The sequence below is a fragment of the Panthera uncia genome (assembly GCF_023721935.1).
Source record: "Panthera uncia isolate 11264 chromosome B3 unlocalized genomic scaffold, Puncia_PCG_1.0 HiC_scaffold_1, whole genome shotgun sequence".
Taxonomy (NCBI): Eukaryota; Metazoa; Chordata; class Mammalia; order Carnivora; family Felidae; genus Panthera; species Panthera uncia.
The window spans coordinates 48,671,663-48,684,314 of record NW_026057582.1 but is presented as its reverse complement, the minus strand read 5'-3'; the positions used below and the strand labels follow the sequence as shown (position 1 = coordinate 48,684,314).

At 39.3% G+C, this 12,652-nt stretch overlaps 1 protein-coding gene across 1 annotated transcript; it reads left to right on the top strand.

Annotated features, from left to right (window-relative positions):
* Positions 1 to 2,176: 2,176 nt before the first annotated feature.
* On the top strand, positions 2,177 to 11,519 carry LRR1 (leucine rich repeat protein 1). Its single transcript, XM_049612832.1, has 4 exons — positions 2,177 to 2,637; positions 6,040 to 6,138; positions 8,577 to 9,298; positions 11,084 to 11,519. The coding sequence occupies exons 1-4, from the start codon at positions 2,335 to 2,337 to the stop codon at positions 11,322 to 11,324; spliced, it is 1,365 nt and encodes a 454-aa protein (XP_049468789.1). The 5' UTR covers positions 2,177 to 2,334; the 3' UTR covers positions 11,325 to 11,519.
* The last annotated feature ends 1,133 nt before the right edge of the window (positions 11,520 to 12,652 follow it).

Sequence of the window (12,652 nt, the reverse complement as noted above, 5' to 3'; positions counted from 1 at the left end):
ACTATGGGTACAAATGAAGGGGAAAGTCCGAGATTCAATTAATTAACTGTTGAATGCTTGTTATGCACTAACTCAGTGAAATAAAAGAAATGAAAGGTAAGTTTAAGTGCAATTGAATTTTCAGACTCCAAAAAAGGAGAACAAGATGTTAGAGACAGCCAGTGGAAACTGAACAGGGCTTTGAAAGATTAATAGGGTTAAATTAGTATGAACAAAACAAAAAGGAGAGAATGAGTGTAGTATGTAGGCCAGGCAGAAAAGGAATCAATTTCACAGAAGAAAATTGATCTAGATGTTATTTCTCTGATTCCTTTTGTCAAAAGCTGTAGCCCACTTTAAAATGCCTTGTATTTCCATGTTCAGTCAGTCTGCAATTCAAACTAGCTTGAGCTAATTAAAGGTACAGGAGGTCAACAGGCAGATTCTATTTGTATGGTGGTAAAGACAGAAGTGTGGATGGGTAATCAAAGAATCTTTTCTATTTTTTTTTAAGACTTTAAGTAATCTCTACACCCAACATAGAGTTCAAACTTACAACGCTGAGATCAAGAGTCACTCGCTCCATGAACCAAGCCAGCCAGACACCCCTAAAGAATATTTTGCTTGGTAAACAGTCCAAGAAGACCAAAATAAACACCAGATCCAAGTATTTCAGCTATTAAAAATGAGGGAACTAAGGTGAAGATGTTGGGGGAAGGTGGAGGTGGGAGTTAAGATCCCCAAAACTGATATATGTTTATTTTACTTTCAAACCACTATTATTTTATGTAATCTTATTTAATAAGATAATCTTATTTAAATATTTAGGGAAGCACAGGCCATTTTTGAGAATCTGGCAATTAGGAAGATACGTTTTTGGCAATACAAACCATTGTCCTACTCTGAAATCACCTTGGAACTGTTAAGTAACTTTCATATATTTAGATTATTTAACATTTACTGAATTCACTGAATCCGTGTTTCAACAACCCAGGTAACACCAAATAGAGGGTTGAGGCTTTGTTGTTGTAGTCTTGTTTTTTGTACATTTCTATTCTAATCAAAATTACATTGGTTTATACATGTAAGATTTCCCCACCTCCCAACTGTTCTTGGAAGTTCAGAGTATATTTATCGTACTTGTAATGCTTTAGGCTGGCGTTTTATTATTTTCTTCTATATTATTATCCACTCAAAGAACAACAGTGGGTAATTCTTGAAGTCTGTCTTTGAAAACTGTAAGGTGTGTTTGGCTTATTGTATGTTTTCACTGGCCACATGATTAACTGTTGCTAAATGAGGAGCCGTGTTTTCATGCTCTCCATGCAAGAATACTAAATAGAAAAAAAAGAAACGTAATGTTTTATTCATTACTAATTTTTAGGAACCAGTTACGTTTTTCAGAATGAGAATCAACAGATAACACTTCAGGTTCAACACCTTGTAAACAGGGACTCACACCTAATTAAGGATAAATCATTGTATTGTCATAATTGAATTGAAAATCCGTATTTCTGTAAGCCATTTCACATTTGCAAAAGTACCGCTCAAACAAAATGAATGTTTGATAAAAGACTGGGATTAGGATGAGGCGAGAGAGGCGTCTAGGGCACAAAATTTAAGGAGAAAGGACTGTGCGCTCAGGGAAGCACACGCCATTTTTGAGAGCGCCTCCTTAAATAAGATGTGCGCCCCGGGCGCCTCCCTCCACCAAGAAATGTAGAGCCGTAGGTGCTTATAGGGTCTGGATAGTCTCTCCCAGTGTCAGATGTTAAACCAGTCACTCTATCCAACCTAATAGCGGTTACAAAGCGGTAACCTGTTCAACAGAAATTGCCAAGTCAAATATTGTCCTATCAAATTCCGTTCTGACGTGGCAGGTGTTGCCTCCGAGGGGGGAGCCACCCAAACCAAAACAGACACCAGCCCATCAGCACCGGGACATGCTGGCCCCGGCTGGCATTGGGCAACTCCCCAGTTCCGAAGCTCTATAGGTAAGCGGACTTTCCCTTTTAACACAGGGATACCGGCTTAGCGACCCAACAGGTGCAGGAAACGCGTTAAGTTGAACCGCGGAAAACAGAGCTCCGCCCCCAACAATAACCACCTGTGCCTCCAGCCGCAAGCGTTCCCGGGAAAGGACGTTGCGGCCTCGCCAGTCGCCGGCTCGGGAGATGCGAGCCAAGTCCTCAAGGGTCCGGTATCCGCGCTCCACCGACCCACAACCACAGTGAGGACTCGGCCCTGCAAGTGAAAGGGGAGGCCGTCCTCCCCGCAGACCCATAGAGCCACTGTACCGAGAAAACCCGAGCTGTTGGCACTCCGAGCAGGCAGGCATATCCGGGGACAGCCCGCATGGTCGAGGACCCCGGCGGCGGCGCTGCGCGGCGGGAAGGGGACAGTTTCAAAGCGGAGTTGTGGAGCTCTTGCCGCGGCTGGCGCAAAATGAAGCTGCACTGCGAGGTCGAGGTAGTCAGTCGGCACTTGCCGGCTTTGGGAATGAGGAACCGGGGCAAGGGCACCCGGGCGGTGTTGAGCCTCTGTCAGCAGACGCCCGGGAGTCGGCCGCAGCCTCGGGCTGGAGGCGAGCGAGGCGGCCCGCTCCCTACCTGCCTGGTCATCTGCACCCTGAGGGACAAGCGCGGGACCCGCTATGAGGTGCGTGGACCGAACAGGCCCTGCCTCGGGAGTCAGCCCCGAGCTCTTCCCCTTCGAGCCTCGCGCGTTCCAGAGGCTGGAGCCTGCCTGTGGGGTACCAGCGCCCCATCACCACCCCCAGTCCTGGGCGTCTCCCTGTGTACCCGAAAGAGGAAAGCTTTTGAGAGCGCACCTTCTCCTTATTTTTCTTTCCCGTTCCTTTGGTTTCAAATTGGCAGCGTTTCTGTTTAGCAGTAGGTGGCATCCCTGCTGTCTTAAAGCCTCTGGAAATTCGGCCTGCATGAAACTAATCTTTAAATGGAATGGCAATCCACTTTGGGGGAACAGTAAAATAATTGCACTTTTGTTCAATAAATTATTTTCTCCCATGGTATATTCGCTAGCTTTTTTTTTTTTTGTTTTTTTTTTTTTTTTAAGGCTTTAAGTGATGAAGGATAGTATCCAGGATCGCTAGACCAGATTAGTACAGTAGTAAAGCAGTAGTGCTTTGGGTTGCATCTTGATATTTATACTAATGTTATTGCTCACTGCATCTTTCTTTTCCTTTCCTTTTCCTTCCTTCCTTCAAATGTTTTATTTCCTAAGACTTGACTTTCTAGGACCAGGGCTTTTTCTCATCTGTCTAGCAGTAGTAAACTCTAGAAGCTGTTGAAAGTTGAAATGGAATTTCCAAAGCACAGGTTTTATAAAATCCTTTTTCCCTCATTTCACCAGGTACTATGTTATTTTGTCAGAATGACTGGAATACCCTTGTGTCTACTGTAAATAAAGTCGAGGGGGCAACTCATCTCCCACCCTTGCATCTGACTCTTCACTGGACTTTATACAGTTTCTAGAATTATTTCCCTTAGTGTTGTATTTCACAGTGTATACTCAAAGATTGAGGAAAGGGGACATTACCATCTCATTCAGAGACACTTAACATTTGATATAAGCAGTTGAAAGTGTAATTTCCCCCTCTTCGTGGAATCAACTCCTATAAAATTTTCAACTTGAAGGGACTTTAGCAATCACCCAACATTCTATAGGTTAGAAAACTGTAAGGTGACAAGCAAGCTCATAGCAAGAATTGGGTCTCCCTTTTTTTTTTCTTCCATTGTCTTCCCCAAACCCTCTTTCATGGTCAGTTCAGGTTCTATTTTAAGTCTGTAATGATCGCCCTTAAAACTTCTGCATTAATAATTGCAGGTGGTAACCCTAATCAGAATTTTATTGTGAACAGTGAGTTGAAGACTTGATTTGGTCACTGTCCTTCCAACACTAGAAAGGAAATAGAAACCAGTGCTTACATTACAAGGTGGACGATGTAAGTGCTATAATAAAGGTAGAAGTAGAGCAGAATCAAAAAATGAAATGAATTCTGATTATAGGGGCTCGAGAAAGTTTTGTAGAAGAGGTGGTACCACAGGGTTTGGGACATAGTAGGTGCCCAATAAACATTTCTTGGATGAATTAAAGTGGTGTTGGTCCTGGGCCTTGAAGACTAGGTATTAGTGCTAAGTGTGGGAAGTACCTTGGGGATCTTTCTTATACCAACTTTTCTGCCCCATGATTTAGCTGCTGCCTATCTCATTCTGATTTGCAAATCTGTATCTTTAGCTAGTCCTCTCCCTTAACTTGCAACTTGAATCTTAGTTGGAAATCTTCACTTGGATGTGTTGTAGCATTTCAAACTCAAAATATCTAAAAGTTAATGTTCTTTGCCACCCCGAAACCTACTTTTCTGATCATGTTCTGCAACTCATTAAATATTCTGCTCTATCCAGAAACCTTAAGGTTTTTGCATCCCCATGTAATATATTTTTGAATCCTTAAAATTCTACCTCCTAGGATCCTTTCAGATTTTCATACCTCCTTCCATCCCAGCTGCAGTTGAAACCACCAGAATCCCTTGTCTGGCTAGGTGTCTTAAAAGATATCCCTAGGTCTCTACCAACCTCATCCCATTCTCCCCTCCCCCAAAGTTCATTCTTACACTGTGGTTAAAGGGAACTTCCCAAATCCCAGATCTAGGATGCCTGGGTGGCCTAGTAGGTTAAGCATCCAACTCTTGATTTTGGCTCAGGTCATGATCTCATGGTTTGTGAGACCAAGCCCCACCAAGCTGATAGCACAGAGCCAGCTTGGGATTTCCCCCATCCCTCTCTCTCAAAGTAAATAAAGATATTTTTTTTTTTAACGTTTATTTTTGAGACAGAGAGAGACAGCATGAACGGGGCAGGGTCAGAGAGAGAGAGACACAGAATCTGAAATGGGCTCCAGGCTCTGAGCTGTCAGCACAGAGCCCGACGCGGGGCTCGAACTCATGGACCGCGAGATCATGACCTGAGCCAAAGTCGGCCGCTTAACCGACTGAGCCACCCAGGTGCCCCAAGATATATTTTTTTTAATGTAGGTGTAACTATGTTCCCAGCTTCAAGTCACTCAGTAGATATCATTTTCAGAATAAAATCCAAAATTCTTGACATGGTCTGCAAAATCTTTCACCATGCAATCCCTGTTTGCCTTTCCTGACTCACCTGCCTCTCTTTCCTGGATCCTTCAGCCATACTTCTTTCACCTCCTTGGAACTGCCAAGCCCTCTTGCCTTGAAGGCTTTGCACACATTTTTCCTTACTGGTATGCTATTCTCTCTCTCTTCTCCCACTATCTTCATTTGCCCAACATCTCCTAATCCTTCAGTTCTCATCTTTAAGGTCACTTTCGTATTCCTTTGCTATATAAGATCTTAGAGCAGTCTATACTTCCCATATCTTAATATTTGTTATGATTGTAACTACCTACTTAATAATTGTCTCTCATTAGACTGACAACTTTATAAACATAATTACTATGTTGGTCTTATTCAAAACTATTGTTTCAAGCCCCCTATCATAGTACATGGTACAGAGTGGCTTCTCAATACATTATTGTTGAAGTCTAAAACAGGAACATCAGTCATTAAAAATTTTTGAGCACCTATTATGTGTCAGTCACTGTTGTAGCTCCATGGATACAATAGTGAACAAAGGAGACAAGATTCCTGCTTTCATGGCGTTTATAATCTTGTGGGAGGTGTGTCCACCCGAGACTACTGGACTGAAGTTAAGAAGGCAAGTAACTATTATTGACAACTTCTACAGCCACATAGAATGGGAGAAGAGGAGTATTCTCCCAAATGGAAGTCACAGGAAAGAGTTACTGGACTGATCTAACAGCAATATCTACCAGAAGCTAGATAAGAAATGTAGCTACCCAAATGCTAAAAAAGCCCACAGAAATAAAAACTAAAACTTAAAACAACAAAACATGCAGACTTAAGGAGTAAAAGCCTGGGAAAGTGACTGGCATATTCTAATTGTAATAAATATTACTGAATAACAATACCAGATTTTGTCCTTTTTTCTCATTGGTTTTAAGCAGCTAAAGGAGAACATTGAGCAATTCTTCACCAAATTTATGGATGAGGGGAAAGCTACTGTTCGGTTAAAGGAGCCTCCTGTGGATATCTGTTTAAGTAAGGTATGGTATTACAAACACGATTAAAGGGGCAACTGGGCAGCTCAGTTAAGCATCTGACTCTTGATTTCGGTTCAGTCTTGATCTCACAGTTTGTGAGTTTGAGCCCCTGACTGGGCTCTGTGCTGAAAGTGAAGAGGCTACTTGGGATTCTGTCTCCCTCTCTCTCTGTCCCTCCCCTAATTGCTCTCTATTTCTCTCTAAATAAATAAATGTAAATATGTATAAATAATAAATGAAAATAAACTTAAAAGATTGTTTAAAAAAAAATAGCAATTAGGTTGGTTGGCTGTATTTTCTTTAAAGAAGAGACTATTTGAGGATCCTCGATATCCCACACAACTGAATAGGGATGTACACTTGGCAGGTGTGTTTAAAGAAGCCGTGGCAGGTCTGTGGTGGAATTCAAAAACTCACCAGACACATACACAGTTTCTCTGGTATGCTGGCATGGCTCTAACAGTGTAGAGTCAGCCTGCTAAGGCAACAGGATTAGGAGGAAGGAAAATGGCTTACTTCCGTGCTCCAGATGGACCCTTAGGGTGTTCCTAGAATAGAATTCTATAAAGCCAGTGGCACACGGCTACATTTGCCAGCAAAGTCACCCATTACAGATCAAATTTGGTGTAAAAAAAAAAAAATGCAATTAGAACCATTTGAGGGGTATTTTTTTTTTTTAATGTTTATTTATTTTGAGAGAGACAAACAATCTGAAGCAGGCTCTTTGCTGTCAGTGCAGAGCATGATGTGGGGCTCGAATTCAAAACCATGAGACTGTGACCTGAGCCAGTCAGATGCACAACTGACTAAGCCATTCAGGCCCCTCCATTCTGGGGGTATTTTATTTATTATAATTTTTAAAAATAGTTAAACCATTAAAATAAAACTTTACTGTGCCCTATCCCCTTTTCCTCTCCCCGCCCCCCCTTCACAGAGAGTAGAAGCAATGTCTTATTCAGCCTTTCATTATCCTTAATCCAAAGCAAAGTGGTTTGTAAACAATAAAGTTTAATGACTATTTAAGGTATTTGTATTGAATGGAAACATTTTGTTCTACTTCCTCCTGTTCTTATAGTTTTTCATTTTCTCTTGATATTCAGCTTCTCCTACTAACTTTTTCTTCTACCTAAAAAAAGCTGAGGTCTAACCAATCAAAATAGAATAGACAAATTTCCCAAAGACAAGGTTAAATCCATTGCCTCCACATACTGTCTTTTGACCTTTGTTTTCAGTGGTTTATCAAAACTGTCTCAGAGATCACTGGTCTCCTTCCTTTTTTTCAATCACATTGCCATTATTTTGAGGTCTGTAGATTTCGACACTGATGACCACTCCCTTCTTAATAAAACTTTCCTTTCTTGGCATCTGACAGGACACTATCCTGGTTTACTCTTGGTTTTCTTAGCCACTCCTTTGTCTCCTATCTCTGGCATCTTTTTTTTCTATCCCCAATTAAAGGCTTATTCTAATCTTCTGCCTATTCTTTACCATACCTGCTTTCCATTCTCGTAACTCAGTCTTTATTTATATAAACTCCCAAATCTTTAAGCTGGTACCCTGTACCAGACCTACTTGACCCAGGTCTCCAGACTTCACTCACACTACGTCACTGTGTATATTGCTGCTGAAATAATATTTAGCTTTTCTCATGTAATTCTCCTGTTCCAAGTTCTTAAAAGATTTCCACAGCCTGATCATTCCATCCTCCTCATCATGGTATCAGGTTCATCTATACCATCCCCACACTGCATTTCTAGTCTTTTACACCTCTACAAAGCTCCCACATTCCAACTAAATAGGATCACGTACTATTCCTCAAACTTGCTGCAAGTTACCAGTCCTTCACATGTAAACTTTAGGAAACTTCTGAAATATCCTGCAAGCATTAGATATTTCTGTTGAGAACTTAGTTCCCATACCACTTTAATAGTGATTTTTCTGTCTAGCTGGAAGCAATCTGTCTTGCTTTTGATGTTTTCCAGCACTTCTTACAGTGCCATTTGGCCCTGCTTTTGAGAGGACCATTGCTTTTCATAATTCCAAGTCTTTGTGAATGGCAGCCTTGGGTATTTTGCAGTGCACAGCACCATCTCAGTCTATGTCAGAGGCACTGGAGATTTGCCTCAGTTCATGATAAACCCAAGTCTTAAGTGGTATCTTTTCATGTATTCCTGTCTTATTTTATACTCTTTTGATTCCCTTTTGAATGGTTTAAATTTAGAGTATGTCTCTCAACATATTTTTTCAAAAACTTTCAAATTTTTTTGTGTTTATATTGAAATTTATCAAAATAGTAAAAAATTTATTTTTACAGCCATTTTCAAGAAATGAGTCCATCATTTACATGTATAACTTTATAGAATTTGTTAAAGAGTAAATTAGCATGCATGTATTATCTAAAATGGAATTTATAATTGTACAACTTATTTTTATTTATTCAGGCCAATTCCAGCAGCTTAAAGAGTTTCCTGTCAGCTGTGAGACTCGCTCACAGAGGTTGTAATATTGAGGTACCACTTTCAACCTTCACACCAGTGAAGACTTCAGAATTTGAAAAATTTAAAACTAAAATGGTTATCACATCCAAAAAGGACTATCCTCTAAGCAAGAACTTCCCATATTCTCTGGAACATCTTCAGACTTCTTACTGTGGGCTTGTCCGAGTTGATATGCGTATGCTTTGCTTAAAAAACCTTAGGAAATTAGACTTGAGTCACAACCATATAAAAAAGCTTCCAGCTACAATTGGAGACCTCATCCATCTTCAAGAACTTAACTTGAGTGACAATCACTTGGAATCATTTAGTGTAGCTTTGTGTCAGTCTACACTCCAGAAGTCACTTCGGAGTTTGGATCTCAGCAAGAACAAAATTAAGGCACTCCCTGTGCAGTTTTGTCAACTCCGAGAACTTACAGATTTAAAACTTGATGATAATGAATTGATTCGATTTCCTTTCAAGATGGGACAATTGACAAACCTGCGTTTTTTGTCAGCCGCTCGAAATAAGCTTCCATTTTTGCCTAGTGAATTTCAAAATTTATCCCTTGAGTACTTGGATCTTTTTGGAAATACTTTTGAACAACCAAAAGCCCTTCCAGTTATAATGCTGCAAACACCATTAACTTTATTGGAATCCTCTGCACGAGCCATGTTATATAATAGGTAAGACTTTTTAATAGTCATAAAATGCAGTACCTCTGATAAGAGTCTGGTATTCTCATCATCCTCATTGTAATAGTCATAGGCTTTAACATAGTTTACAATGCTGTGCACAGTCTGACATCTTGCTGCAGTGGCCTTCTTGCTGCTCCTTTCCTCTACCTAGAATGCCTTTCTTCCAGAAAGTTCCATAGCTCACTTTCTCACTTCATTTAGTTCTTTTCCCAAGTGACACCCAGAAAGGCCTTTCCTGACCGCCCTATCTAAAGTTTTATCTCCACCCCCTTTCATTGCTTGACTTTTTGGTTATAGGATTTATTACCTGGCATTAATTTTTTTTTAATGTTTATTTATTTTTGAGACAGAGAGACAGAGTGTGAGTGGAGGAGGGGCAGAGAGAGGGAGACACAGGATCTGAAACAGGCTGTAGGCTCTGAGTTGTCAGCACAGACAGAGCCTGACATGGGCTCGAACCCATGAACCGTGAGATCATGACCTGAGCCAAAGTCAAGCACTTAACCAACTGAGCCACCCAGGCGCCCCTTTACTTCTTTCTATCTATCCCATCACTTGTATTTATCAAGTGTTTTCAGCCCACTTGTTATAAAAAGGATACAGATCCAAAGCTATGAGAATAATGCCTATTATCTAGCCTTTGGTAACTTGTCTTCACTACTGGTTACAAACATAAACTTATGGTCTATTAGAAAAATATGTGGGAATTTAAATTATGTTAGATAGAAAATACAGTTTTTAACAGTATTACACTATTACCTCTTTCCTTAGGGTATAACTAGTAGCTTGAAACAGGTTAATATACACATGTGGTAGACACTTCTTAGACAGTTTTTTAAAAAATTGTTATTTATAGAAGGAACAAACTAGTATATGTGAAAAAAAATGAATTGCCAACAAGACCAGTCCCAAATCCCTATGAAATGCAAACTGTTTTTTATTTGATATGTATCTTTTCAGACTTTTCCTGATAGGGTTTTGAACTCCAGTTTAAATTATAGAGTAGGTTTTATTTATTTGTTGAAAAAATATGAACACCTATTATGTGCCAGCCTAGGCTAGGGACTAGAGAACAAAGAAAAGACTAGAAGACAGACAAAGTGACTTGGGGCATGGTTGAGTCAGGAGTTGGGCAGTGGGCAGGCAACCTCAAGAGACCATCCTACAGTGTCTCGGAGATGAGTGTAAAAGAGTTTGACTTTTTCGGGTTTTTGAGTTTGACTTGATTTTAATAGCCAGTAAGTGATTTAAGCAAGGTGAGGTCAGCACTTGCTCAGCCAGTAAAGTAAAAATACCTGAAACAATATATGTTTTAAATCTGTTACACAGTTTAAAATTCCCTTTTAAACAGTTGATGCCTAGGAGAGTATTTGGATTTATTTAAATAAATGTTTCTTCACAGATAGAACTCAGTAATTCTCCCATCGCCATTATGAGAATTGTATACTAGAGCTGTAGCTTTAAATGATCATGTTATACTGATAATACAATGTAGATTTCTTCATACTATTCCATGGGTTATGGTATTAGGTGACAGTGCTAAAAGATACTTTATGGAGTAGTATAGATACTCTTAGGTTTATAATATACCATATGGTGTTTTCCCCATTCTTAACAGTTTGGAAGAAAGAACAATATACTGAGTCACTTAATAGAGTAATCTTATTTTTCCTTGGTTATAATTCAGTATCCTGTAATTCATGACCCAATACATGAAGTTCTGAATCTAGTAACATGCTAAATATTTTTTCAACTTTTTTTTTTTTCCAATAGGATTCCATATGGCTCTCATATCATTCCTTTTCATCTTTGCCAAGATTTGGATACTGCTAAAACCTGTGTCTGTGGAAGATTCTGTCTAAGCTGTTTTATTCAGGGAACTACTACTATGAATCTACACTCTGTTGCTCACACTGTGGTCTTAGTGGATAATATGGGTGGTACTGAAGCACCTATTATCTCTTACTTCTGTTCTCTAGCCTGTTACGTAAATTCCTGTGATATGTTAAAGTAACTGGTGATAACACAAAAACAAATTCCATTTAGTTACAGATCACCTTGGGATTCATTTATGGTTTAATAGTATCAAATTAGAGAAAGGGAAGCTTTTTGTATACTTACTTGAGGGGAGGAATGTGTTACTCTAACATTTTCGATCATTTGACTGTAAAACCTTAATTTCATTAAAACCTATAATTTTACTGTGAAAGTAGACTTTTTTCAGTTTATTTCACTTGTGTTGATGTCAGCCTAGTGTTTCCAGAATGGGTTGTAGGGCTATCTTTTAATGTTAAACAGATATTGATCCCTATCACTCTGGTCATAGAATTTTCTTACCAGTTTCCTTCTTGAATTTCAATTAAAGAAATTGACTTTCTGTATACAGAAAATATATGTTGGAGGACTAATAGAGTCTAAGTTTTAGTGAAAACTTGTTTGCTGTGAAACTTTGTTTTTCAGGTATATTATTCTACATCTAGAATTCTATATTCACCAAGCATAAAGTTGGAGTTGCTTTGGGATAAGCAGGCTTCGGCTTTTATAAGTTTTATAATGTTAATCACATAATCTTTGTTGTGACTTTTGTAACTTTTAGAGTTGGAACAGGATTTTAGGGTTGGGTAGGAAGAACAGAAAATTGCTTTTCACTGATTACATCCTATATTTGAGGGTTGTTCTTTTTCTGATTATTATTTTAGTTACTTAATATTTTCAAGTTAAAAAAAATATTTTTTTAATGTTTGTTTATTTTTGAGAGAGACAGACAGAGCATAAGTGGAGGAGGAGCAGAGAGAGAGGGAGACACAGAATCCAAAGCAGGGTCCAGGATCTGAGCTGTCAGCACAGATGCAGGGCTCAAAACCATAAACCGTGAGATTAGGACCTGAGCCGAAGTCAGATGCTTAACCGACTGAGCCACCCAGGTGCCCCAATATTTTCAAGTTTTTACTTTAAAAAGTGGTGGCGATACACCAGCTGACCTATGATTAGAATTTTAACTAGGTTAGAGGAAATATAAAATGTAGCTGCTTGAAAGAGATGTGGAAAATGGAATTAGTAGAACTCCATTCTATACATTTGCACTGCCCTTTTTCAAATCAGCCTCATAACTGGTTTCTGGGAACAAAAGAGGTGAAAGAGTAAAAGTTACTGGAGAAAACCTTCCCTAGTGTTAGCATATCATTTTTGTTCTAGGCCTGCCTGGAGTTACAGGTTGAGTCTGTGTAAGACTGTTTCTTATGGCTTTAGGTAACTATTTCCTCTTTCCTAAAATATTTATTTGGAACATCTTACTCTTTTTTGAAAATTCAAGCATTGAGTAAATACTGTTTTAAATGTTAG